Consider the following 24,573-nt stretch of genomic DNA (forward strand, 5'->3'; position numbering starts at 1 on the left):
CCTGGATCCTACAGGAATCCTTTGGGAATCCTATGGGATCCTACACCTGGATCCTATGGGAATCCTATGGGATCCTACACCTGGATCCTATGGGAATCCTACAGGAATCCTATGGGATCCTACACCTGGATCCTACGGGAATCCTACGGCATCCTCCACCTGGATCCTATGGGAATCCTACAGGGATCCTACACCTGGATCCTATGGGAATCCCACGGGGATCTTACGGGATCCTACAGCTGGATCCTATGGGAATCCTATGGGATCCTACACCTGGATGCTTTGGGAATCCTACAGGGATCCTACACCTGGATGCTTTGGGAATCCTACAGGGATCCTACACCTGGATCCTATGGGAATCCTATGGGATCCTACACCTGGATCCTATGGGAATCCTACAGGGATCCTACACCTGGATGCTTTGGGAATCCTATGGGATCCTACACCTGGATCCTATGGGAATCCTATGGGATCCTACACCTGGATGCTTTGGGAATCCTACAGGGATCCTACACCTGGATCCTATGGGAATCCTACAGGGATCCTACACCTGGATGCTTTGGGAATCCTATGGGATCCTACACCTGGATCCTATGGGAATCCCATGGGGATCTTATGGGATCCTACACCTGGATCCTATGGGAATCCTACGGCATCCTCCACCTGGATCCTATGGGAATCCTATGGGATCCTACACCTGGATCCTACGGGAATCCTATGGGATCCTACACCTGGATCCTATGGGAATCCTATGGGAATCCTACACCTGGATCCTATGGGAATCCCATGGGGATCTTATGGGATCCTACACCTGGATCCTATGGGAATCCTATGGGATCCTCCACCTGGATCCTATGGGAATCCTACAGGGATCCTACACCTGGATCCTATGGGAATCCTATGGGAATCCTACACCTGGATCCTATGGGAATCCCATGGGGATCTTATGGGATCCTACACCTGGATCCTACGGGAATCCTATGGGATCCTCCACCTGGATCCTATGGGAATCCTACAGGGATCCTACACCTGGATCCTACGGGAATCCTATGGGATCCTCCACCTGGATCCTATGGGAATCCTACAGGGATCCTACACCTGGATCCTATGGGAATCCCATGGGGATCTTACGGGATCCTACAGCTGGATCCTATGGGAATCCTATGGGATCCTACACCTGGATCCTATGGGAATCCTACAGGGATCCTACACCTGGATGCTTTGGGAATCCTATGGGATCCTACACCTGGATCCTATGGGAATCCCATGGGGATCTTATGGGATCCTACACCTGGATCCTACGGGAATCCTACAGGGATCCTACACCCGGATCCTATGGGAATCCCACGGGGATCTTATGGGATCCTCCACCTGGATCCTACGGGAATCCTATGGGATCCTACACCTGGATCCTACGGGAATCCTATGGGAATCCTACAGGAATCCTACACCTGGATTCTTTGGGAATCCTATGGGAATCCTACAGGGATCCTACACCCGGATCCTACGGGAATCCTACAGGATCCTACACCTGGATCCTATGGGAATCCTATGGGGACCCTACACCTGGATCCTACGGGAATCCTACAGGATCCTCCACCTGGATCCTACGGGAATCCTACAGGGATCCTACACCTGGATCCTATGGGAATCCTACGGCATCCTCCACCTGGATCCTATGGGAATCCTATAGGATCCTACACCTGGATCCTATGGGAATCCCACAGGAATCCTATGGGATCCTACAGCTGGATCCTATGGGAATCCTACGGCATCCTCCACCTGGATCCTACGGGAATCCTATGGGATCCTACACCTGGATCCTATGGGAATCCTACAGGGATCCTACACCTGGATCCTATGGGAATCCCATGGGGATCTTATGGGATCCTACACCTGGATCCTATGGGAATCCTACGGCATCCTACACCTGGATCCTATGGGAATCCCACGGGGATCTTATGGGATCCTACAGCTGGATCCTATGGGAATCCTACGGCATCCTCCACCTGGATCCTATGGGAATCCTATGGGATCCTACACCTGGATCCTATGGGAATCCTATGGGATCCTACACCTGGATCCTATGGGAATCCCACGGGGATCTTATGGGATCCTCCAGCTGGATCCTATGGGAATCCTACAGGGATCCTACACCTGGATCCTATGGGAATCCTACAGGAATCCTATGGGATCCTACACCTGGATCCTATGGGAATCCTATGGGAATCCTACGGGAATCCTATGGGATCCTCCACCCGGATCCCACGGCAATCCCACAAAATCCCCACAAAGCCGCAGGCCGCCGCTCACCGTTGCCGTTCCCGGCCGCGCGGAAGCCGCGGTGTCCCGGGAAGGCGCGGCCGTGGAAGGTTCCGGAGCCGCGGCCGTGGAAGGTTCCGGAGCCGCGGCCGTGGAAGGTTCCGGAGCCGTGTCCGGGCTCGTTCCGGCGCGTTCCGGCGCTGCCGGCGGCCGCGGCGCCGCGCCCCTCGGCGTTGTAGCGCCGCACCAGCGCCGCCGCCTCGTCCCGCTGCAGCTCCACGAACTGCACGGCCTCCAGGAACTCGCCCGCCTCCGGAAGAGTGAAGTTGGCTGCGGGGTGGAAATATGGGAATTTCAGATCCCAAAAACCCCAAAATCTTAAAAAACCCCGCAAAAATCCCATAAAAATCCCATTAAATCCCATAAAAATCCCGAGTGGCTGCAGCTCCAGGAACTGCACGGCTGCCAGGAACTCGCCCGCCTCCGGAAGAGTGAAGTTGGCTGCGGGGCGGAAACACGGGAATTTCAGATCCCAAAAAATCCCAAAATCCCATAAAAATCCCATAAAAATCCCATAAAATCCCATAAGAATCCCATAAGAATCCCGAGTGGCTGCAGCTCCAGGAACTCGCCCGCCTCCGGAAGAGTGAACTTGGCTGCGGGGTCAAAACATGGGAGTTTGGGATTTGGAGATCCCAAAAACCCCAAATCCTAAAAACTCAAAAATCCCACAAAAATCCCATTAAAATGCCATAAAAATCCCATAGGAATCCCGAGTGGCTGCAGCTCCAGGAACTGCACGGCCTCCAGGAACTCGCCCGCCTCCGGAAGAGTGAAGTTGGCTGCGGGGCGGAAACATGGGAATTTCAGATCCCAAAAACCCCAAAATCTTAAAAAACCCCGCAAAAATCCCATAAAAATCCCGAGTGGCGGCAGCTCCAGGAACTGCACGGCCTCCGGGAACTCGCCCGCCTCCGGAAGAGTGAAGTTGGCTGCGGGGTCGATTTATGGGATTTTGGGATTTTAGGATTCCATAAACGTTGGGATTTGCTGTTCCCCGTCCTGGATTTCCCCCGAACACTTTGGGATTTGTCGATCCCAAAAGGAAAATTCCCAAAGTGCCGATCCCACGTGGTCCCAAATCGCTGTGGATAACGGGATTGGGGGTCACTGCAGCGACCCCAGAAACTTCAGGAGCTGAAGATCCCAAAAACGGAGAGACCCCAAAACCCTCGGGAATCAGAGTTCCCGAAAGGGGAAATCCCAAAGTCTCAGCTCTGGGTGCTCCCAAATTCCCTCAGATAACGGGATTGGGGATTTTGGGATTTGGGGTCACTGGGAGGACCCCACAAATGGAGAGACCCCAAAAACTTTGGGATTTGTCGATCCCAAAAGGGGAAATCCCAAAGTCTCAGCTCTGGGTGTTCCCAAATTCCCACAAATAACGGGATTTGGGATTTGGGGTCACTGGAGAGACCCCACAAACGGAGAGACCCCAAAACCCTTCGGGATTGCCCCAAATTCCTTTTTCTCCCCATTTTTCCCAACTTTTCCCCCCAAAATCCCCCCAAAAATCCCCCAAATCCCCTTTTCCCCCCATTCTTGCCCCGATGTTTCTCATTTCCCCACCCAAACCTCCCGGGTTTCCCCCAAAATCCCAGCTTTCCCCCCCAAAATCCCAGCTTTTCCCCCAAAATCCCGGCTTTTCCCCCAAAATCCCAGCTTTTCCCCAATTCCCACCTTCCCAAGGCCCCAATTCCCAAAATTCCCGGATTTCCCCCTTCAAACGCCCGGAAAAATCCCGAAAAATTCCCATTCCGAGCCCGCTTCCCACAGCTCTGCCCCATTTTTCACCCCAAATCACGATTTTTTCCCCATTTCTCAGGAAAATTCCCGCTTTTTTCCCATTCCTGTCCTCAAAATTCCCAAATTTCTCGTTTCCCTGTGCCCCAACCCTTCAAATCCCTGAAAAACCCCTAAAAAAGTCCCAGTTTTGCTCGGTTTTCTGACCTAAAATCCACATTTTTTCACCCAAAATCCCCATTTCTTCCCCAAATTTTCCCAAAATTCCCATTTTTCCCCATTCCTGTCCTCTCAAAATTCCCAAATTTCTCCTTTTCCCGCACCCCAACCCTTCCAACCCCTGAAAAACCCCTGAAAAATCCCCTTTTTTCCCATTTTTTCCCATTTTTCGATCCATTTTTCCACCTCATATTCCCATTTTCCCCCCATTTTTTCTTATTTTTCCCCATTTCTTCCCCAAATTTTCCCAAAATTCCCATTTTCCCCATTCCTGTCACCACAAAATTCCCAAATTTCTCCTTTTCCCCGCACCCCAACCCTTCCAACCCCTGAAAAACCCCTGAAAAATCCCCTTTTTACCCATTTTTTCCCATTTTTCGATCAATTTTTCCACCTCATATTCCCATTTTCCCCCATTTTTTCTTATTTTTCCCCATTTCTTCCCCAAATTTTCCCAAAATTCCCATTTTTCCCCATTCCTGTCCTCTCAAAATTCCCAAATTTCTCCTTTTCCTGCACCCCAACCCCTCCCAACCCCTGAAAAACCCCTGAAAAATCCCACTTTTGCCACATTTTTTCCCATTTTCCCCCCTTTTTTTCGCCGTTTTTTTCCCGTTTTTCGCCGTTTTTTTCCCCATTTTCCCCCATTCTTGTGCTCCCAAACTCCCAAAAAAATCCCAGAATTCCCAAATTTCTCCTTTTCCTGCACCCCAACCCCTCCAACCCCTGAAAAACCCCTGAAAAATCCCACTTTTGCCACATTTTTTCCCATTTTCCCCCCTTTTTTTCGCCGTTTTTTCCCATTTTCCCCCATTCTTGTGCTCCCAAACTCCCAAAAATTCCCAAAATTCCCAAATTTCTCCTTTTCCTGCACCCCAACCCTCCCAAGCCCCGAAAAACCCCTAAAAAATCCCATTTTTTTCCCTTTTTTTTCCCATTTTTCCCCCTTTTTTTTTGCCGTTTTCCCCCCGTTTTTTTTCCCGTTTTTTCGCCGTTTTTTTCCCCGTTTTTTCGCCGTTTTTTTCCCCATTTTTCCCCATTCCTGTCACCTCAAACTCCCAAAAAATCCCAGAATTCCCAAATTTCTCCTTTTCCTGCACCCCAACCCTTCCAACCCCTGAAAAACCCCTGAAAAATCCCACTTTTGCCCCATTTTTTTCCTATTTTCGATCCCTTTTTTCCCCATTTTTCGCCGTTTTTTCCCCTTTTTTCCCCATTTTTCGCCGTTTTTGCCTCATTTTTCCCCCGTTTTTCCCCTTTTTTCCCCATTTTTCGCCGTTTTTTCCCTGTTTTTCCCCCGTTTTCCCCCCATTTTTCCCCTTTTTTCCCCATTTTTCGCCGTTTTTTCCCCATTTTTTCCCCGTTTTTCCCCCATTTTTCCCCTTTTTTCGCCGTTTTTTTCCCCGTTTTTCCCCATTTTTCGCCGTTTTTTCCCCGTTTTTCCCCCGTTTTTCCCCTTTTTTCCCCGTTTTTTTCTGCCGTTTTTCCCCTTTTTTCCCCATTTTTCCCCGTTTTTTCCCCGTTTTTCCTCCGTTTTTCCCCTTTTTTCCCCGTTTTTCCACCGTTTTTCCCCTTTTTTCCCCATTTTTCCCCGTTTTTTCCCCGTTTTTCCCCTTTTTTCCCCATTTTTCGCCGTTTTTCCCCTGTTTTTTCCCCGTTTTTCCCCTTTTTTCCCCGTTTTTCCCCGTTTTTCCCCGTTTTTCCCCCTTTTTCCCCCATTTTTCGCCGTTTTTTTTCCCCATTTTTTGCCGTTTTTCCCCGTTTTTCCCCGTTTTTCCCCATTTTTTCCCATTTTCCCCCTTTTTCCCCCCGGATCACCCTTCATCTCGAGCACGGCGTGCTCGGGCACGTCCTTGCCCTCCTCGTCGGTGCGCTTGGCCGTGCGCAGCCGCAGCTCCTGGTCCGTGGGGCAAACCACGACGGCCGTGCGCCGGAACCCCGCGAACGGCCGCATCTTCCGCCGCTGCGCCGAGCCGTACACGTTCGTCTGGGGCAAAAATGGCAATTTGGGTCAAAAACGGGGACATTCGGGAAAAAACGGGAAAAAAACGGGGGAAAAATCCCATTTTTTAGCGATTTTTAGCGATTTTTTGGCGATTTTTGGGGGATTTTTGGGGGGTTTTGGAGTTGGTTTGGATGAAAAATGGGATTTGGGGAGGCAGCTTCCCTCGGGGCACTGAGCCAAACACGTTGGTCTGGGGGGAATGGGGAATTTGGGTCAAAAACGGGGAAATTCGGGAAAAAACGGGGAAAAAAATCCCATTTTTTAGCGATTTTTTAGGGGTTTTTGGAGTTGGTTTGGATGAAAAAGGAGAATTTGGGGGCGCATCTTCCGCCGCTGCGCCGAGCCAAAGACGTTGGTCTGGGGAGAATGGGGAATTTGGGTCAAAAACGGGGAAATTCGGGAAAAAACGGGGGAAAAATCCCATTTTTTAGCGACTTTTTAGTGATTTTTGGAGTTGGTTTGGATGAAAAAAGGGATTTGGGGAGGCAGCTTCCGCTGCTGCGCCGAGCCAAACACGTTGGTCTGGGGAAAAAGGGGAAAATGGGGAAATTTGGGTTAAAAAAAGGAAAATTTGGGAAAAAACGGGGGGGAAATGGGATTTTTTAGCGATTTTTCAGGGCTTTTTTAGGGGTTTTTGGTGGTTTTTGGAGTTGGTTTGGATGAAAAAGGAGAATTTGGGGGCGCATCTTCCGCCGCTGCGCCGAGCCAAACACGTTCGTCTGGGGCAAAAAAAGGGGAATTTGGGTCAAAAACGGGGAAATTTGGGAAAAAACGGGGGAAAAACGGGGAAAAAATCCCATTTATAGCGATTTTTTAGGGATTTTTTGGTGATTTTTTAGTGATTTTTGGGGGTTTTTGGAGTTGGCTTGGATGAAAAATGGGATTTGGGGAGGCAGCTTCCCTCGGGGCACTGAGCCAAACACGTTGGTCTGGGGAGAATGGGGAATTTGGGTCAAAAAAGGGGAAATTTGGGAAAAAACGGGGAAAAAATCCCATTTTTTAGAGATTTTTTTAGGGATTTTTTGGTGATTTTTTAGCGATTTTTAGGCATTTTTGGAGTTGGTTTGGATGAAAAAGGAAAATTTGGTGGCGCTTCTTCCGCCGCTGCGCCGAGCCAAACACGTTGGTCTGGGCAAAAAAGGGGAATTTGGGTCAAAAACGGGGAAATTTGGGAAAAAACGGGGAAAAATCCCATTTTTTAGTGATTTTGGGGGGATTTTTGGGGGATTTTGGAGTTGGTTTTGCTGCAAAAGGAGATTTGGGGAGGCATCTCCCCGTGCTGGGCTCAGCTATTGACGGTCTGGGGAGAAACATGGGAAATTTGGGAAAATTGGGGTGAAAATGATAAAAAACGGGGGGAAAATGGGGGGAAAATGGGAAAATTTCAGATTTTTTGGTGATTTTTGGGGTTTTTTAGCTCCATTTCCCTGCAAAAGGAGATCTGGGGAGGCTTTTTCCACCAGAGGTTTTGGTCTGGGGAGAAAAACGGGAAATTTGGGGAAATTTGGGTGAAAAATGGGAAAAACCAGGGAAAAAACGGGGAAAAACCGGAATTTTTGGCGATTTTTGGGAGTTTTCCAGCTCATTTGGCTGAAAATGGAGTCTGGGGAGGTGACAGGGAGGTGACGGTGACCCAGGGAGGTGGCAGTGGCCCCGGGAGGTGACAGGGACCCAGGGAGGTGACAGGGAGGTCACAGGGCGGTGGCGATGTCCCCGGGTGTCACCGTGTCCAGGATGGGGACAGTGGCCCCAGGGAGGTATCAGTGTCCCCAGAGGGTGGCAGTGTCCCCAGTGTCCCCGGTGTCACCTGGTCCAGGATGGGGACAGTGTCCCCAGGGAGGTGTCAGTGTCCCCAGGGCAGTGTCAGTGTCCCCAGGGAGGTGGCAGTGTCCCAGGGAGCTGGTGGTGTCCCCAGGGAGGTGGCAGTGTCCCTGGCATCACCTGGTCCAGGATGGGGACAGTGGCCCCAGGGAGGTGACAATGATGTCCCCAGGGAGCTGGCGGTGTCCCCAGGGAGGTGGCGGTGTCCCCAGTGTCCCCGGTGTCACATGGTCCAGGATGGAGACAGTGTCCCCAGGGCAGTGTCAGTGTCCCCAGAGGGTGGCAGTGTCCCCAGGGCAGTGTCAGTGTCCCCAGAGGGTGGCAGTGTCCCCGGTGTCACCTGGTCCAGGATGGGGACAGTGGCCATAGGGAGGTGGCAGTGTCCCCAGGGGGTGGCAGTGTCCCCGGTGTCACCTGGTCCAGGATGGGGGCAGTGTCCCCAGGGCAGTGTCAGTGTCCCCAGGGCGGTGTCAGTGTCCCCAGAGGGTGGCAGTGTCCCCAGGGGGTGGCAGTGTCCCCGGTGTCACCTGGTCCAGGATGGGGGCAGTGTCCCCAGGGCAGTGTCAGTGTCCCCAGGGCGGTGTCAGTGTCCCCAGAGGGTGGCAGTGTCCCCAGGGGGTGGCAGTGTCCCCGGTGTCACCTGGTCCAGGATGGGGGCAGTGTCCCCAGGGCAGTGTCAGTGTCCCCAGGGCGGTGTCAGTGTCCCCAGAGGGTGGCAGTGTCCCCAGGGGGTGGCAATGTCCCCGGTGTCACCTGGTCCAGGATGGGGATAGTGTCCCAGAGCAGTGTCAGTGTCCCCAGAGGGTGGCAGTGTCCCCAGAGGGTGGCAGTGTCCCCGGTGTCCCCGTGTCACCTGGTCCAGGATGTAGTTGCGGCGTTTCCTGGCTGCGATCTGGATCAGGCGGTTCAGGCACTGCGTGGCCTGCTGGATCAGCACGTCCCAGCGGCCCGCGTAGTTCCGCTGCCTCCTGAGACCCATCACCTGGGGACACGTGTGACACTGTCACTGTCACTGTCACTGTCACTGTCACTGTCACACCCCCAGAGCCAGCCCTGTGTCCCCTGTCACACCCTGTGTCCCCTGTCACACCCTGTGTCCCCTGTCACACCCTGCTGGATCAGCATGTCCCAGCGGCCCGCGGAGTTCCGCTGCCGCCGCAGCCCCATCACCTGGGGACAGGGGACATCAGTGTCACTGTCACTGTCACTGTCACACCCCCAGAGCCAGCCCTGTGTCCCCTGTCACACCCCGTGTCCCCTGTCACACCCTGCTGGATCAGCACGTCCCAGCGGCCCGCGTAGTTCCGCTGCCTCCTGAGACCCATCACCTGGGGACACGTGTGACACTGTCACTGTCACTGTCACTGTCACACCCCCAGAGCCAGCCCTGTGTCCCCTGTCACACCCCGTGTCCCCTGTCACACCCTGCTGGATCAGCACGTCCCAGCGGCCCGCGTAGTTCCGCTGCCTCCTGAGACCCATCACCTGGGGACACGTGTGACACTGTCACTGTCACTGTCACACCCCCAGAGCCAGCCCTGTGTCCCCTGTCACACCCCGTGTCCCCTGTCACACCCTGCTGGATCAGCACGTCCCAGCGGCCCGCGTAGTTCCGCTGCCTCCTGAGACCCATCACCTGGGGACACGTGTGACACTGTCACTGTCACTGTCACTGTCACACCCCCAGAGCCAGCCCTGTGTCCCCTGTCACACCCCGTGTCCCCTGTCACACCCTGCTGGATCAGCACGTCCCAGCGGCCCGCGTAGTTCCGCTGCCTCCTGAGACCCATCACCTGGGGACACGTGTGACACTGTCACTGTCACTGTCACTGTCACTGTCACACCCCCAGAGCCAGCCCTGTGTCCCCTGTCACACCCCGTGTCCCCTGTCACACCCTGCTGGATCAGCACGTCCCAGCGGCCCGCGTAGTTCCGCTGCCGACGGAGACCCATCACCTGGGGACAGGGGACATCAGTGTCACTGTCACTGTCACACCCCTGTCACACCCTGTGTCCCCTGTCACACCCTGCTGGATCAGCACGTCCCAGCGGCCCGCGTAGTTCCGCTGCCTCCTGAGACCCATCACCTGGGGACACGTGTGACACTGTCACTGTCACTGTCACACCCCCAGAGCCAGCCCTGTGTCCCCTGTCACACCCCGTGTCCCCTGTCACACCCTGCTGGATCAGCACGTCCCAGCGGCCCGCGTAGTTCCGCTGCCTCCTGAGACCCATCACCTGGGGACACGTGTGACACTGTCACTGTCACTGTCACTGTCACTGTCACTGTCACAGCCCCAGAGCCAGCCCTGTGTCCCCTGTCACACCCCGTGTCCCCTGTCACACCCTGCTGGATCAGCACGTCCCAGCGGCCCGCGTAGTTCCGCTGCCTCCTGAGACCCATCACCTGGGGACAGGGGACATCAGTGTCACTGTCACTGTCACAGCCCCAGAGCCAGCCCTGTGTCCCCTGTCACACCCCGTGTCCCCTGTCACACCCTGCTGGATCAGCACGTCCCAGCGGCCCGCGTAGTTCCGCTGCCTCCTGAGACCCATCACCTGGGGACACGTGTGACACTGTCACTGTCACCGTCACTGTCACACCCCCAGAGCCAGCCCTGTGTCCCCTGTCACACCCTGCTGGATCAGCACGTCCCAGCGGCCCGCGGAGTTCCGCTGCCTCCTGAGACCCATCACCTGGGGACAGGGGACATCAGTGTCACTGTCACTGTCACTGTCACTGTCACTGTCACAGCCCCAGAGCCAGCCCTGTGTCCCCTGTCACACCCTGTGTCCCCTGTCACACCCTGCTGGATCAGCACGTCCCAGCGGCCCGCGGAGTTCCGCTGCCGCCGGAGCCCCATCACCTGGGGACACGTGTGACACTGTCACTGTCACCTGTCACGGTCACACGGCCACACGCCCTGTGTCCCCAGTGTCACCCCAGTGTCACCCTGGCATCCTCCCTGCCCCAGCCCTGCCGGATCACACCTGGGGACAGGTGACACCGGCACTGTCACACCCCTGTGTCACCCAGGTCTCCCCAACTTGTCCATGATGGCGTTTGTCCCCAGGATGTCCCCAGGCTGTCCCTACCCTCATCTTGTCCATGATGGCGTTTGTCCCCAGGATGTCCCCAGGGTGTCCCTACCCTCATCTTGTCCATGATGGCGTTTGTCCCCAGGATGTCCCCAGTGTCCCCTACCCTCATCTTGTCCATGATGGCGTTTGTCCCCAGGATGTCCCCAGGCTGTCCCTACCCTCATCTTGTCCATGATGGCGTTTGTCCCCAGGATGTCCCCAGTGTCCCCTACCCTCATCTTGTCCATGATGGCGTTTGTCCCCAGGATGTCCCCAGGCTGTCCCTACCCTCATCTTGTCCATGATGGCATTTGTCCCCAGGATGTCCCCAGTGTCCCTACCCTCATCTTGTCCATGATGGCGTTTGTCCCCAGGATGTCCCCAGTGTCCCTACCCTCATCTTGTCCATGATGGCGTTTGTCCCCAGGATGTCCCCAGTGTCCCTACCCTCATCTTGTCCATGATGGCGTTTGTCCCCAGGATGTCCCCAGGGTGTCCCTACCCTCATCTTGTCCATGATGGCGTTTGTCCCCAGGATGTCCCCAGGCTGTCCCCACCCTCATCTTGTCCATGATGGCGTTTGTCCCCAGGGTGTCCCCAGGCTGTCCCTACCCTCATCTTGTCCATGATGGCGTTTGTCCCCAGGATGTCCCCAGTGTCCCTACCCTCATCTTGTCCATGATGGCGTTTGTCCCCAGGATGTCCCCAGTGTCCCTACCCTCATCTTGTCCATGATGGCGTTTGTCCCCAGCATGTCCCCAGTGTCCCTACCCTCATCTTGTCCATGATGGCGTTTGTCCCCAGGATGTCCCCAGTGTCCCTACCCTCATCTTGTCCATGATGGCGTTTGTCCCCAGGATGTCCCCAGTGTCCCTACCCTCATCTTGTCCATGATGGCGTTTGTCCCCAGGATGTCCCCAGTGTCCCTACCCTCATCTTGTCCATGATGGCGTTTGTCCCCAGGATGTCCCCAGTGTCCCCTACCCTCATCTTGTCCATGATGGCGTTTGTCCCCAGGATGTCCCCAGGCTGTCCCTACCCTCATCTTGTCCATGATGGCGTTTGTCCCCAGGATGTCCCCAGTGTCCCCTACCCTCATCTTGTCCATGATGGCGTTTGTCCCCAGGATGTCCCCAGTGTCCCCTACCCTCATCTTGTCCATGATGGCGTTTGTCCCCAGGATGTCCCCAGGGTGTCCCTACCCTCATCTTGTCCATGATGGCGTTTGTCCCCAGGATGTCCCCAGGGTGTCCCCTACCCTCATCTTGTCCATGATGGCGTTTGTCCCCAGGATGTCCCCAGGGTGTCCCTACCCTCATCTTGTCCATGATGGCGTTTGTCCCCAGGATGTCCCCAGTGTCCCTACCCTCATCTTGTCCATGATGGCGTTTGTCCCCAGGATGTCCCCAGGGTGTCCCTACCCTCATCTTGTCCATGATGGCGTTTGTCCCCAGGATGTCCCCAGGGTGTCCCCTACCCTCATCTTGTCCATGATGGCGTTTGTCCCCAGGATGTTGTACTTCTTGCCGGGGTTGGCGGCCGCGTGCTTCACCGCCCACGTCGTCTTGCCGGCCGCCGGCAGCCCCACCATCATCAGCATCTGGGGACAACGGGGACAGCTCGGGGTCACCGCGTAGCTGTGACACCCCGAGGGCCACCCAGAACCACCCCAGTGTCCCTGTGTCCCACCCCTGTGTCCCTGTGTCCCACCCCAGTGTCTCTGTGTCCCACCCCAGTGTCTCTGTGTCCCACCCCAGTGCCAGCCCAGCAGCCCCGCCATCATCAGCATCTGGGGACAACGGGGACAATGGGGACAGCTCAGGGTCACCTCGGGGATGGGACACTGCCAGGGCCACCCCAGTGTCACTGTGACCCATCCCAGGGCCACTGCAGTGTCCCTGTGTCCCACCCCAGTGTCACTGTGTCCCACCCCAGTGTCCCTGTGTCCCTTCCCAGAGACACCCTGGCAGCCTCGCCATCATCAGGATCTGGGGACAATGGGGACAACGGGGACAGGGACACCTTGGGGTCACCTCAGGGATGGGACAGTGCCAGGGCCACAGCCAGGGCCACCGCAGTGTCCCTGTGTCCCACCCCAGTGTCACTGTGACCCACCCCAGAGCCAGCCTGGCATCCCACCGTCACCAGGATCTGGGGACAATGGGGACAGCTCAGGGTCACCTTGGGGATGGGACATCCCCAGAGCCACCGCAGTGTCACTGTCACCCATCCCAGAGACACCCTGGCAGTCCCACCGTCACCAGGATCTGGGGACAACAGGGACAATGGTGACAGGGACAGCTTGGTGTCACCTTGGGGATGGGACACAGCCAGAGCCGCAGCCAGGGCCACCGCAGTGTCACTGTCACCCATCCCAGAGCCACCCCAGTGTCACTGTCACCCACCCCAGAGCCACCCCAGTGTCACTGTCACCCTTCCCAGAGCCACCGCAGTGTCACTGTCACCCACCCCAGAGCCACCCCAGTGTCACTGTCACCCACCCCAGAGCCACCCCAGTGTCACTGTCACCCACCCCAGAGCCAGCCCGGCAGCCCCACCATCATCAGGACCTGGGGACAACGGGGACAGGGAGGCGCTGTCCCCATGTCCCCAATCCCCACGATGTCCCCAATCCACACAATGTTCCCAAGGTGTCCCCAGTGTCCCCAATGTCCCCACCTCGCACTGGGCCTTGCTCTTGGGTCCCAGCGTGCCCCGGAGGCGCTGTCCCAGCAGGAGGTGCTGGATGAGCTGGAAGCCGGGCGGCGCTGTCCCTGTGTCCCCACGTCCCCATGTCCCCATCATGTCCCCATCATGTCCCCATCATGTCCCCAAGGTGTCCCCAATGTCCCCACCTTGCACTCGGCCTTGCTCTTGGGCCCCAGTGTCCCCCGGAGGCGCTGTCCCAGCGGGAGGTGCTGGATGAGGCGGAAGCCGGGCGGCGCTGTCCCCAGGATGTCCCCAATCCCCACGCTGTCCCCAGTGTCCCCACAGTGTCCCCAGTGTCCCCAAGGTGTCCCCACCTTGCACTCGGCCTTGCTCTTGGGTCCCAGCGTGCCCCGGAGGCGCTGTCCCAGCGGGAGGTGCTGGATGAGGCGGAACCCGGGCGGCGCTGTCCCTGAGTCCCCATGTCCCCAATCCCCAGGATGTCCCCATGTCCCTACGATGTCCCCAGTGTCCCCAAGGTGTCCCCACCTCGCACTGGGCCTTGCTCTTGGGTCCCAGGGTCCCGCGGTGGCGCTGGCCCAGCGGGAGGTGCTGGATGAGCTGGAATCCGGGGGGCGCTGTCCCTGTGTCCCCATGTCCCCATCATGTCCCCAATGTCCCCAAGGTGTCCCCAATGACCCCACGGTGTCCCCAATGTCCCCACCTCGCACTGGGCCTTGCTCTTGGGTCCCAGCGTGCCCCGGAGGCGCTGTCCCAGCAGGAGGTGCTGGATGAGGCGGAACCCGGGGGGCGCTGTCCCTGTGTCCCCATGTCCCCAATCCCCATGCTGTCCCCATGTCCCCAAGGTGTCCCCAGTGTCCCCACCTCGCACTGGGCCTTGCTCTTGGGTCCCAGTGTCCCGCGGAGGCGCTGTCCCAGCAGGAGGTGCTGGATGAGCCGGAATCCGGGGGGCGCTGTCCCTGTGTCCCCATGTCCCCAATCCCCACGCTGTCCCCATGTCCCTATGATGTCCCCACGGTGTCCCCAATGTCCCCACCTCGCACTGGGCCTTGCTCTTGGGTCCCAGTGTCCCGCGGAGGCGCTGTCCCAGCAGGAGGTGCTGGATGAGCTGGAAGCCGGGCGGCGCTGTCCCTGTGTCCCCACGTCCCCATGTCCCCATCATGTCCCCATCATGTCCCCATCATGTCCCCAAGGTGTCCCCAATGTCCCCACCTTGCACTCGGCCTTGCTCTTGGGCCCCAGTGTCCCCCGGAGGCGCTGTCCCAGCGGGAGGTGCTGGATGAGGCGGAAGCCGGGCGGCGCTGTCCCCAGGATGTCCCCAATCCCCACGCTGTCCCCAGTGTCCCCACAGTGTCCCCAGTGTCCCCAAGGTGTCCCCACCTTGCACTCGGCCTTGCTCTTGGGTCCCAGCGTGCCCCGGAGGCGCTGTCCCAGCGGGAGGTGCTGGATGAGGCGGAACCCGGGCGGCGCTGTCCCTGAGTCCCCATGTCCCCAATCCCCATCATGTCCCCAATGTCCCCAGTGTGTCCCCACCTCGCACTGGGCCTTGCTCTTGGGTCCCAGGGTCCCGCGGAGGCGCTGGCCCAGCGGGAGGTGCTGGATGAGCCGGAATCCCGGGGGGCGCTGTCCCTGTGTCCCCATGTCCCCAATCCCCACGCTGTCCCCATGTCCCTATGATGTCCCCATGTCCCCAAGGTGTCCCCAATGTCCCCACCTCGCACTGGGCCTTGCTCTTGGGTCCCAGGGTCCCGCGGAGGCGCTGTCCCAGCGGGAGGTGCTGGATGAGGCGGAACCCAGGCGGCGCTGCCCCTGTGTCCCCATGTCCCCAGTCCCCAGGATGTCCCCAATGTCCCCAAGGTGTCCCCACCTCGCACTCGGCCTTGCTCTTGGGTCCCAGCGTGCCCCGGAGGCGCTGTCCCAGCGGGAGGTGCTGGATGAGGCGGAACCCGGGCGGCGCTGTCCCTGTGTCCCCATGTCCCCAATCCCCAGGATGTCCCCAGTGTCCCCAGTGTGTCCCCACCTCGCACTCGGCCTTGCTCTTGGGTCCCAGGGTCCCGCGGAGGCGCTGTCCCAGCGGGAGGTGCTGGATGAGCCGGAATCCCGGGGGCAGGGGCCGCAGGGGCTCGGGCCGCTGGCCGAAGTTGAACTCCACGGCGCAGTTCTTGACCAGCACGTGCGGGAACAGCGCCCGGCCCGCCAGCGCCGCCTTGGGCACGCGGAACGCCACGCCCTGCCAGCGCCCGTTCTTCAGGAACGACAGCTCCACCTCCTCGCCCGCCTCGAAATCCTGGGAAAAGGGGAAAAAACGGGAGAAACGGTGAAAAAACGGCGAAAAAATGGTGAAAAACGGTGAAAAAATGGTGAAATACAGTGAAAAAACGGGGAAAAACGGTGATAAAACTGCCAAGGGCAGGCCCTGGCAGCGCCCGTTCTTCAGGAACCACAGCTCCACCTCCTCGCCCGCCTCGAAATCCTGGGAAAAGGGGAAAAAACGGGAGAAACGGTGAAAAAACGGCGAAAAAATGGTGAAAAACGGTGAAAAAATGGTGAAATACAGTGAAAAAACGGGGAAAAACGGTGATAAAACTGCCAAGGGCAGGCCCTGGCAGCGCCCGTTCTTCAGGAACCACAGCTCCACCTCCTCGCCCGCCTCGAAATCCTGGGAAAAGGGAAACAACCGGAAAAACGGTGAAAAACGGGGAAAAAATGATGAAAAATGGTGAAAAAATGGTGAAAAAATGGTGAAAAACGGTGATAAAAGTGCCAAGGGCAGACCCTGCCAGCGCCCGTTCTTCAGGAACCACAGCTCCACCTCCTCGCCCGCCTCGAAATCCTGGGAAAGGGGGAACAACGGGAGAAACGGTGAAAAAACGGCGAAAAACGGTGAAAAACCGCGGAAAAACGGTGAAAAAATGGTGAAATACAGTGAAAAAACGGGGAAAAACGGTGATAAAACTGCCAAGGGCAGGCCCTGCCAGCGCCCGTCCTTCAGGAACCACAGCTCCACCTCCTCGCCCGCCTCGAAATCCTGGGAAATGGGGAACAACGGGAAAAACGGTGAAAAAACGGCGAAAAACGGTGAAAAACCGCAGAAAAACGGTGATAAAATGGCAAAAAATGGGGATAAAATGGTGATAAAACTGCCAAGGGCAGGCCCTGCCAGCGCCCGTTCTTCAGGAACCACAGCTCCACCTCCTCGCCCGCCTCGAAATCCTGGGAAAAGGGGAAAAAATGGGAGAAACGGTGAAAAAACGGCGAAAAACTGAAAAAACGGCAAAAAACGGTGAAAAACAGCATAAAATGGTAAAAAATGGTGATAAAACAGAGACAAAACTGCCAAGGGCAGGCCCTGCCAGCGCCCGTTCCTCAGGAACCACAGCTCCACCTCCTCGCCCGCCTCGGAATCCTGGGAAAGGGGAAAAATGGGGAAAAAAACGGGAAAAAACGGTGGGAAATTGGTGAAAAGTTGGCGGAAAACTGAGAGCGAGCTCAGGGGACGGTCACTGCCCCGGTCACTCTGCGTGGTCACTCCACGGCCCGGGCTGCAGGTCACTCCCTGGTCACTCTGTGGCCACCTGGTCACTCTGACCACTCTCCAGTTACTCTGGTCACTCTGTGGTCACTCTGTGGTCACCTGGTCACTCTGACCACTCTCCAGTTACTCTGGTCACTCTGTGGTCACTCTGTGGTCACCTGGTCACTGTGACCACTCTCCAGTTACTCTGGTCACTCTGTGGTCACTCTGTGGTCACCTGGTCACTGTGACCACTCTCCAGTTACTCTGGTCACTCTGTGGTCACTCTGTGGTCACCTGGTCACTGTGACCACTCTCCAGTTACTCTGGTCACTCTGTGGTCACTCTGTGGTCACTCTGATCACTCTGTGGTCATTCCATGGTCACTCTGTGGTCACTCTATGGTTCCTCTGTGGTCACTCTGTGGTCACTCTGATCACTGGTCACTCCATGGTCACTCTATGGTCACTCAATGGTTCCTCTGCGGTCACTATGTGGTCACTCTGTGGTCACTCAATGGTTCTTCTGTGGTCACTCTATGGTCACTCTGATCACTCTGTGGTCACTCTACGGTCACTCTGCTCACTCTATGGTCACTCTGATCACTCTGTGGTCACTCTGTGGTCACTCGGTGGTCACTCTGCTCACTCTATGGTCACTCTGATCACTCTGTGGTCACTCTACAGTCACTCAATGGTTCCTCTGTGGTCACTCTACGGTCACTCTGGTCACTCTGTGGTCATTCCATGGTCACTCAGTGGTTCCTCTGTGGTCACTGATCACTCTGTGGTCACTCTACGGTCACTCAATGGTTCCTCTGTGGTCACTCTGTGGTCACTCTCTGTCCACCTGGCTGCTGTCTCCAGGTGCACCCAGGTGCACCCAGGTGTGCCTGTGACCCCTCCCAGGTGCCCAGGTGCACCCAGGTGTGCCCAGGTGTGTCTGTGACCACTCCCAGGTGCCCAGGTGCACCCAGGTATGCCCAGGTGTGTCTGTGACCCCTCCCAGGTGCCCAGGTGCACCCAGGTGTGCCCAGGTGTGTCTGTGACCCCTCCCAGGTGCCCAGGTGCACCCAGGTGTGCCCAGGTGTGTCTGTGACCCCTCCCAGGTGCCCAGGTGCACCCAGGTGTGCCCAGGTGTGTCTGTGACCCCTCCCAGGTGCCCAGGTGCACCCAGGTGTGCCCAGGTGTGTCTGTGACCACTCCCAGGTGTGCCAGGTGTGCCCGGCGTGCCCTCACCGCCAGGCAGCCGATGCCATTGCTCTGGGTGTGCCCAGGTGTGTGCCCAGGTGTGTGCCCAGGTGTGTCTGTGGATGCCCAGGTGTGCCCAGGTGTGCCTGTGACCCCTCCCAGCTGTGCCCAGGTGCCCCCAGGTGTGCCCCCAGGTGCCCCCAGGTGTGCCGGGCGTGCCCTCACCGCCAGGCAGCCGATGACGTCGCTCTGGGTGTGCCCAGGTGTGTCTGTGGATGCCCAGGTGTGCCCAGGTGTGCCTGTGACCCCTCCCAGCTGTGCCCAGGTGCCCCCAGGTGTGCCCCCAGGTGCCCCCAGGTGTGCCGGGCGTGCCCTCACCGCCAGGCAGCCGATGACGTCGCTCTGGGTGTGCCCAGGTGTGTCTGTGGATACCCAGGTGTGCCCAGGTGTGTGCCCAGGTGTGCCCAGGTGTGTCTGTGGATACCCAGGTGTGCCTGTGGATGTCCAGGTGTGTCCAGGTGTACCCAGGTGCCCCCAGGTGTGCCCAGGTGTGTGCCCAGGTGTGTGCCCAGGTGTGTCTGTGGATACCCAGGTGTGCTCAGGTGTGCTCAGGTGTGCCCAGGTGTGCCCAGGTGTGTCTGTGGATACCCAGGTGTGCCCAGGTGTGTGCCCAGGTGTGTCTGTGGATACCCAGGTGTGCTCAGGTGTGCCCCTAGGTGCCCCCAGGTGTGCCCAGGTGCCCCTAGGTGCCCCCAGGTGTGTGCCCAGGTGTGCGCTCACCGCCAGGCAGCCGATGACGTCGCTCTGGGTGTGCCCAGGTGTGTCTGTGGATACCCAGGTGTGCCCAGGTGTGTGCCCAGGTGTGCCCAGGTGCCCCCAGGTGTGCCCAGGTGTGTGCCCAGGTGTGTCTGTGGATACCCAGGTGTGCTCAGGTGTGCCCAGGTGTGTGCCCAGGTGTGTCTGTGGATACCCAGGTGTCCCCAGGTGTGCCCAGGTGTGTGCCCAGGTGTGTCTGTGGATACCCAGGTGTGCTCAGGTGTGCCCCTAGGTGGCCCCAGGTGCCCCCAGGTGTGCCCAGGTGTGTGCCGGGCATGCCCTCACCGCCAGGCAGCCGATGACGTCGCTCTGGGTGTGCCCAGGTGTGTCTGTGGATACCCAGGTGTGCCCAGGTGTGTGCCCAGGTGTGTCTGTGGATACCCAGGTGTGTGCCCAGGTGTGCCCAGGTGTGTGCCCAGGTGTGTCTGTGGATACCCAGGTGTGCCCCCAGCTGTGTCTGTGGATACCCAGGTGTGCCCAGGTGCCCCCAGGTGTGCCCCCAGGTGTGTCTGTGGATACCCAGGTGTGCCCAGGTGTGCCCAGGTGCCCCCAGGTGTGTGCCCAGGTGTGCCCGGCGTGCGCTCACCGCCAGGCAGCCGATGACGTCGCTCTGGGTGTGCCCAGGTGTGTCTGTGGATACCCAGGTGTGCCTGTGGATACCCGGGTGTGTGCCCAGGTGCCCCCAGGTGTGTGCCCAGGTGTGTCTGTGGATACCCAGGTGTGCCCAGGTGTGCCCAGGTGTGTCTGTGGATACCCAGGTGTGCCCAGGTGTGCCCAGGTGTGCCCAGGTGTGTCTGTGGATACCCAGGTGTGCCCAGGTGTGCCCAGGTGTGCCCAGGTGTGTCTGTGGATACCCAGGTGTCCCCAGGTGTGCCCAGGTGTGTCTGTGGATACCCAGGTGTGTGCCCAGGTGCCCCCAGGTGCCCCCAGGTGTGTGCCGGGCGTGCCCTCACCGCCAGGCAGCCGATGACGTCGCTCTCTCCGAAGGTGTCTCCGTAGCTCTGGAATTTGCCCTCGGTGGATTTGCGGCCGGTGCCGCCGTAGCCGTAGGAGAAGGGCTCCTCCCCTGGGGACACGCGGGGACGCGGAGCGTTACCCCGGAGCACGGAACCCCCAAAAACCCCCAAAAACCCCCCAAAACCCCCGGCAGGGGGAACGGCATCCCAAAAACCCCCAAAAATCCCCGGCAGGGGGAACGAAATCCCAAAAACCCCCAAAAACCCCCGGCAGGGGGAACAGCATCCCAAAAACCCCCAAAAACCCCCAAAAACCCCCGGCAGGGGGAACGGATTCCCAAAAATTCCCAAAAACCCCCGGCAGGGAGAACGGATTCCAAAAAACTCCCAAAAATTCCCGGCAGGGAGAACAGATTCCCAAAAATTCCCAGCAGGGAGAACACATTCCCAAAAATTCCCAAAAATCCCTGGCAGGGAGAACGGAATCCCCAAAAATTCCCAAAAATCCACGGCAGGGAGAACGGGATCCCCAAAAATTCCCAAAAATTCCCAGCAGGGAGAACGAAATCCCCAAAAATTCCCAAAAATATCTGGCAGGGAGAAGGAAATTCCCAAAAACTCCCAAAAATTCCCGGCAGGGAGAACAGAATCCTCAAAAATTCCCAAAAATTCCCAAAAAATTCCCAGCAGGGAGAACAGAATCCCCAAAAATTCCCAAAAATTCCCGGCAGGGAGAATGAAATCCCCAAAAATTCCCGGCTGGGAGAACGGAATCCCCCAAAATTCCCAAAAACCCCCGGCAGGGAGAACGGATTCCCAAAAATTCCCAAAAACCCCCGGCAGGGAGAACGGAATCCCCAAAAATTCCCAAAAATCCCTGGCAGGGAGAATGAAATTCCCAAAAACTCCCAAAAATTCCCAGCAGGGAGAACGGAATCGCCCAAAATTCCCAAAAATTCCCGGAAGGGAGAACGGATTCCCAAAAATTCCCAAAAATTCCCGGCAGGGAGAACGAAATCCCCAAAAATTCCCAAAAATATCTGGCAGAGAGAACGGAATCCCCAAAAACTCCCAAAAATTCCCGGCTGGGAGAACGGAATCCCCAAAAATTCCCCAAAAATTCCGGCACAAAATGCCACAAGAATTCCCAATCCTGACCCAAAATCCCCAAAAATTCCCAGCAGGGAGAACGAAATCCCCAAAATTTCCCAAAAATCCCCAAAAATCCCCCAAAAATCCCCGAAATTCCAGGCAGGGAGAATGAAATCCCAAAAAATTCCCCAGGGGGGAAGCAGACATCAGGGTCATCGGGGACACTGGGGACATTTGGGGACATTTGGGGACACTGGGGACATTTGGGGACACTCACCCAGCTGGGTGCTGCAGGAGTCCAGGGACACTGGGGACACTGGGGACATTTGGGGACAGTTGGGGACAGTTGGGGACAGTTGGGGACACTCACCCAGCTGGGTGCTGCAGGAGTCCAGGGACACTGGGGACACTGGGGACACTGGGGACATTTGGGGACAGTTGGGGACACTCACCCAGCTGGGTGCTGCAGGAGTCCAGGGACACTGGGGACATTTGGGGACATTTGGGGACATTTGGGGACACTCACCCAGCTGGGTGCTGCAGGAGTCCAGGGACACTGGGGACACTGGGGACATTTGGGGACAGTTGGGGACAGTGCCACTCACCCAGCTGGGTGCTGCAGGAGTCCAGGGACACTGGGGACACTGGGGACATTTGGGGACAGTTGGGGACAGTTGGGGACAGTGCCACTCACCCAGCTGGGTGCTGCAGGAGTCCAGGGACACTGGGGACATTTGGGGACAGTTGGGGACAGTTGGGGACAGTGCCACTCACCCAGCTGGGTGCTGCAGGAGTCCAGGGACACTGGGGACACTGGGGACATTTGGGGACAGTTGGGGACATTGGGGACACTCACCCAGCTGGGTGCTGCAGGAGTCCAGGGACACTGGGGACATTTGGGGACAGTTGGGGACACTGGGGACATTTGGGGACACTCACCCAGCTGGGTGCTGCAGGAGTCCAGGGACACTGGGGACACTGGGGACATTTGGGGACATTTGGGGACATTGGGGACACTCACCCAGCTGGGTGCTGCAGGAGTCCAGGGACACTGGGGACACTGGGGACATTTGGGGACATTTGGGGACAGTTGGGGACACTCACCCAGCTGGGTGCTGCAGGAGTCCAGGGACACTGGGGACACTGGGGACATTTGGGGACATTTGGGGACATTGGGGACACTCACCCAGCTGGGTGCTGCAGGAGTCCAGGGACACTGGGGACAGTTGGGGACAGTTGGGGACATTTGGGGACACTCACCCAGCTGGGTGCTGCAGGAGTCCAGGGACACTGGGGACACTGGGGACATTTGGGGACAGTTGGGGACATTGGGGACACTCACCCAGCTGGGTGCTGCAGGAGTCCAGGGACACTGGGGACATTTGGGGACAGTTGGGGACATTGGGGACACTCACCCAGCTGGGTGCTGCAGGAGTCCAGGGACACTGGGGACAGTTGGGGACATTTGGGGACAGTTGGGGACATTTGGGGACACTCACCCAGCTGGGTGCTGCAGGAGTCCACGGACACTGGGGACACTGGGGACACTTGGGGACACTTGGGGACAGTTGGGGACATTGGGGACACTCACCCAGCTGGGTGCTGCAGGAGTCCAGGGACACTGGGGACATTTGGGGACATTTGGGGACAGTTGGGGACACTGGGGACACTCACCCAGCTGGGTGCTGCAGGAGTCCAGGGACACTGGGGACACTGGGGACATTTGGGGACATTGGGGACACTCACCCAGCTGGGTGCTGCAGGAGTCCAGGGACACTGGGGACACTGGGGACAGTTGGGGACAGTTGGGGACAGTTGGGGACAGTGCCACTCACCCAGCTGGGTGCTGCAGGAGTCCAGGGACACTGGGGACACTGGGGACATTTGGGGACATTTGGGGACAGTTGGGGACACTCACCCAGCTGGGTGCTGCAGGAGTCCAGGGACACTGGGGACACTGGGGACACTGGGGACATTTGGGGACATTTGGGGACACTCACCCAGCTGGGTGCTGCAGGAGTCCAGGGACACTGGGGACACTGGGGACAGTTGGGGACAGTTGGGGACAGTGCCACTCACCCAGCTGGGTGCTGCAGGAGTCCAGGGACACTGGGGACATTTGGGGACATTTGGGGACATTTGGGGACAGTTGGGGACACTCACCCAGCTGGGTGCTGCAGGAGTCCAGGGACACTGGGGACAGTTGGGGACATTTGGGGACAGTTGGGGACACTCACCCAGCTGGGTGCTGCAGGAGTCCAGGGACACTGGGGACATTTGGGGACAGTTGGGGACATTTGGGGACAGTTGGGGACACTCACCCAGCTGGGTGCTGCAGGAGTCCAGGGACACTGGGGACATTTGGGGACATTTGGGGACAGTTGGGGACAGTGCCACTCACCCAGCTGGGTGCTGCAGGAGTCCAGGGACACTGGGGACACTGGGGACATTTGGGGACATTTGGGGACAGTTGGGGACACTCACCCAGCTGGGTGCTGCAGGAGTCCAGGGACACTGGGGACACTGGGGACACTGGGGACATTTGGGGACATTTGGGGACACTCACCCAGCTGGGTGCTGCAGGAGTCCAGGGACACTGGGGACACTGGGGACAGTTGGGGACAGTTGGGGACAGTGCCACTCACCCAGCTGGGTGCTGCAGGAGTCCAGGGACACTGGGGACATTTGGGGACATTTGGGGACATTTGGGGACAGTTGGGGACACTCACCCAGCTGGGTGCTGCAGGAGTCCAGGGACACTGGGGACAGTTGGGGACATTTGGGGACAGTTGGGGACACTCACCCAGCTGGGTGCTGCAGGAGTCCAGGGACACTGGGGACATTTGGGGACAGTTGGGGACATTTGGGGACATTTGGGGACACTCACCCAGCTGGGTGCTGCAGGAGTCCAGGGACACTGGGGACATTTGGGGACATTTGGGGACAGTTGGGGACAGTGCCACTCACCCAGCTGGGTGCTGCAGGAGTCCAGGGACACTGGGGACACTGGGGACATTTGGGGACATTTGGGGACAGTTGGGGACACTCACCCAGCTGGGTGCTGCAGGAGTCCAGGGACACTGGGGACACTGGGGACATTTGGGGACATTTGGGGACAGTTGGGGACACTCACCCAGCTGGGTGCTG

The 24,573-nt window shown here is 57.9% G+C and overlaps 2 protein-coding genes across 2 annotated transcripts in view; both read right to left on the reverse strand.

Annotated features, from left to right (window-relative positions):
* MBOAT7 (membrane bound O-acyltransferase domain containing 7) overlaps positions 1-152 on the reverse strand; it is an 8,543-nt gene extending 8,391 nt beyond the window's left edge. Inside the window, exon 1 of the mRNA XM_038126301.1 lies at positions 148-152. Within this exon, the coding sequence (XP_037982229.1) occupies positions 148-152 (5 nt within the window). The remainder of the gene's footprint in view (positions 1-147) is intronic.
* A 1,933-nt stretch (positions 153-2,085) lies between these two features.
* On the reverse strand, positions 2,086-24,500 carry LOC119696629 (heterogeneous nuclear ribonucleoprotein U-like protein 1). The gene is made up of 8 exons (XM_038126428.1): positions 24,477-24,500; positions 20,332-20,444; positions 15,879-16,145; positions 15,573-15,617; positions 12,669-12,791; positions 8,964-9,092; positions 6,103-6,271; positions 2,086-2,592 (listed from the first exon to the last, which is right to left on the reverse strand). Exons 5-8 carry the CDS (start codon positions 12,789-12,791, stop codon positions 2,243-2,245), a joined length of 771 nt encoding a protein of 256 aa, XP_037982356.1. The 5' UTR covers positions 15,573-15,617; positions 15,879-16,145; positions 20,332-20,444; positions 24,477-24,500; the 3' UTR covers positions 2,086-2,242.
* Positions 24,501-24,573: the final 73 nt, after the last annotated feature.

This window comes from Motacilla alba, unplaced genomic scaffold (genome assembly GCF_015832195.1).
Source record: "Motacilla alba alba isolate MOTALB_02 unplaced genomic scaffold, Motacilla_alba_V1.0_pri HiC_scaffold_34, whole genome shotgun sequence".
Classification (NCBI taxonomy): Eukaryota; Metazoa; Chordata; class Aves; order Passeriformes; family Motacillidae; genus Motacilla; species Motacilla alba.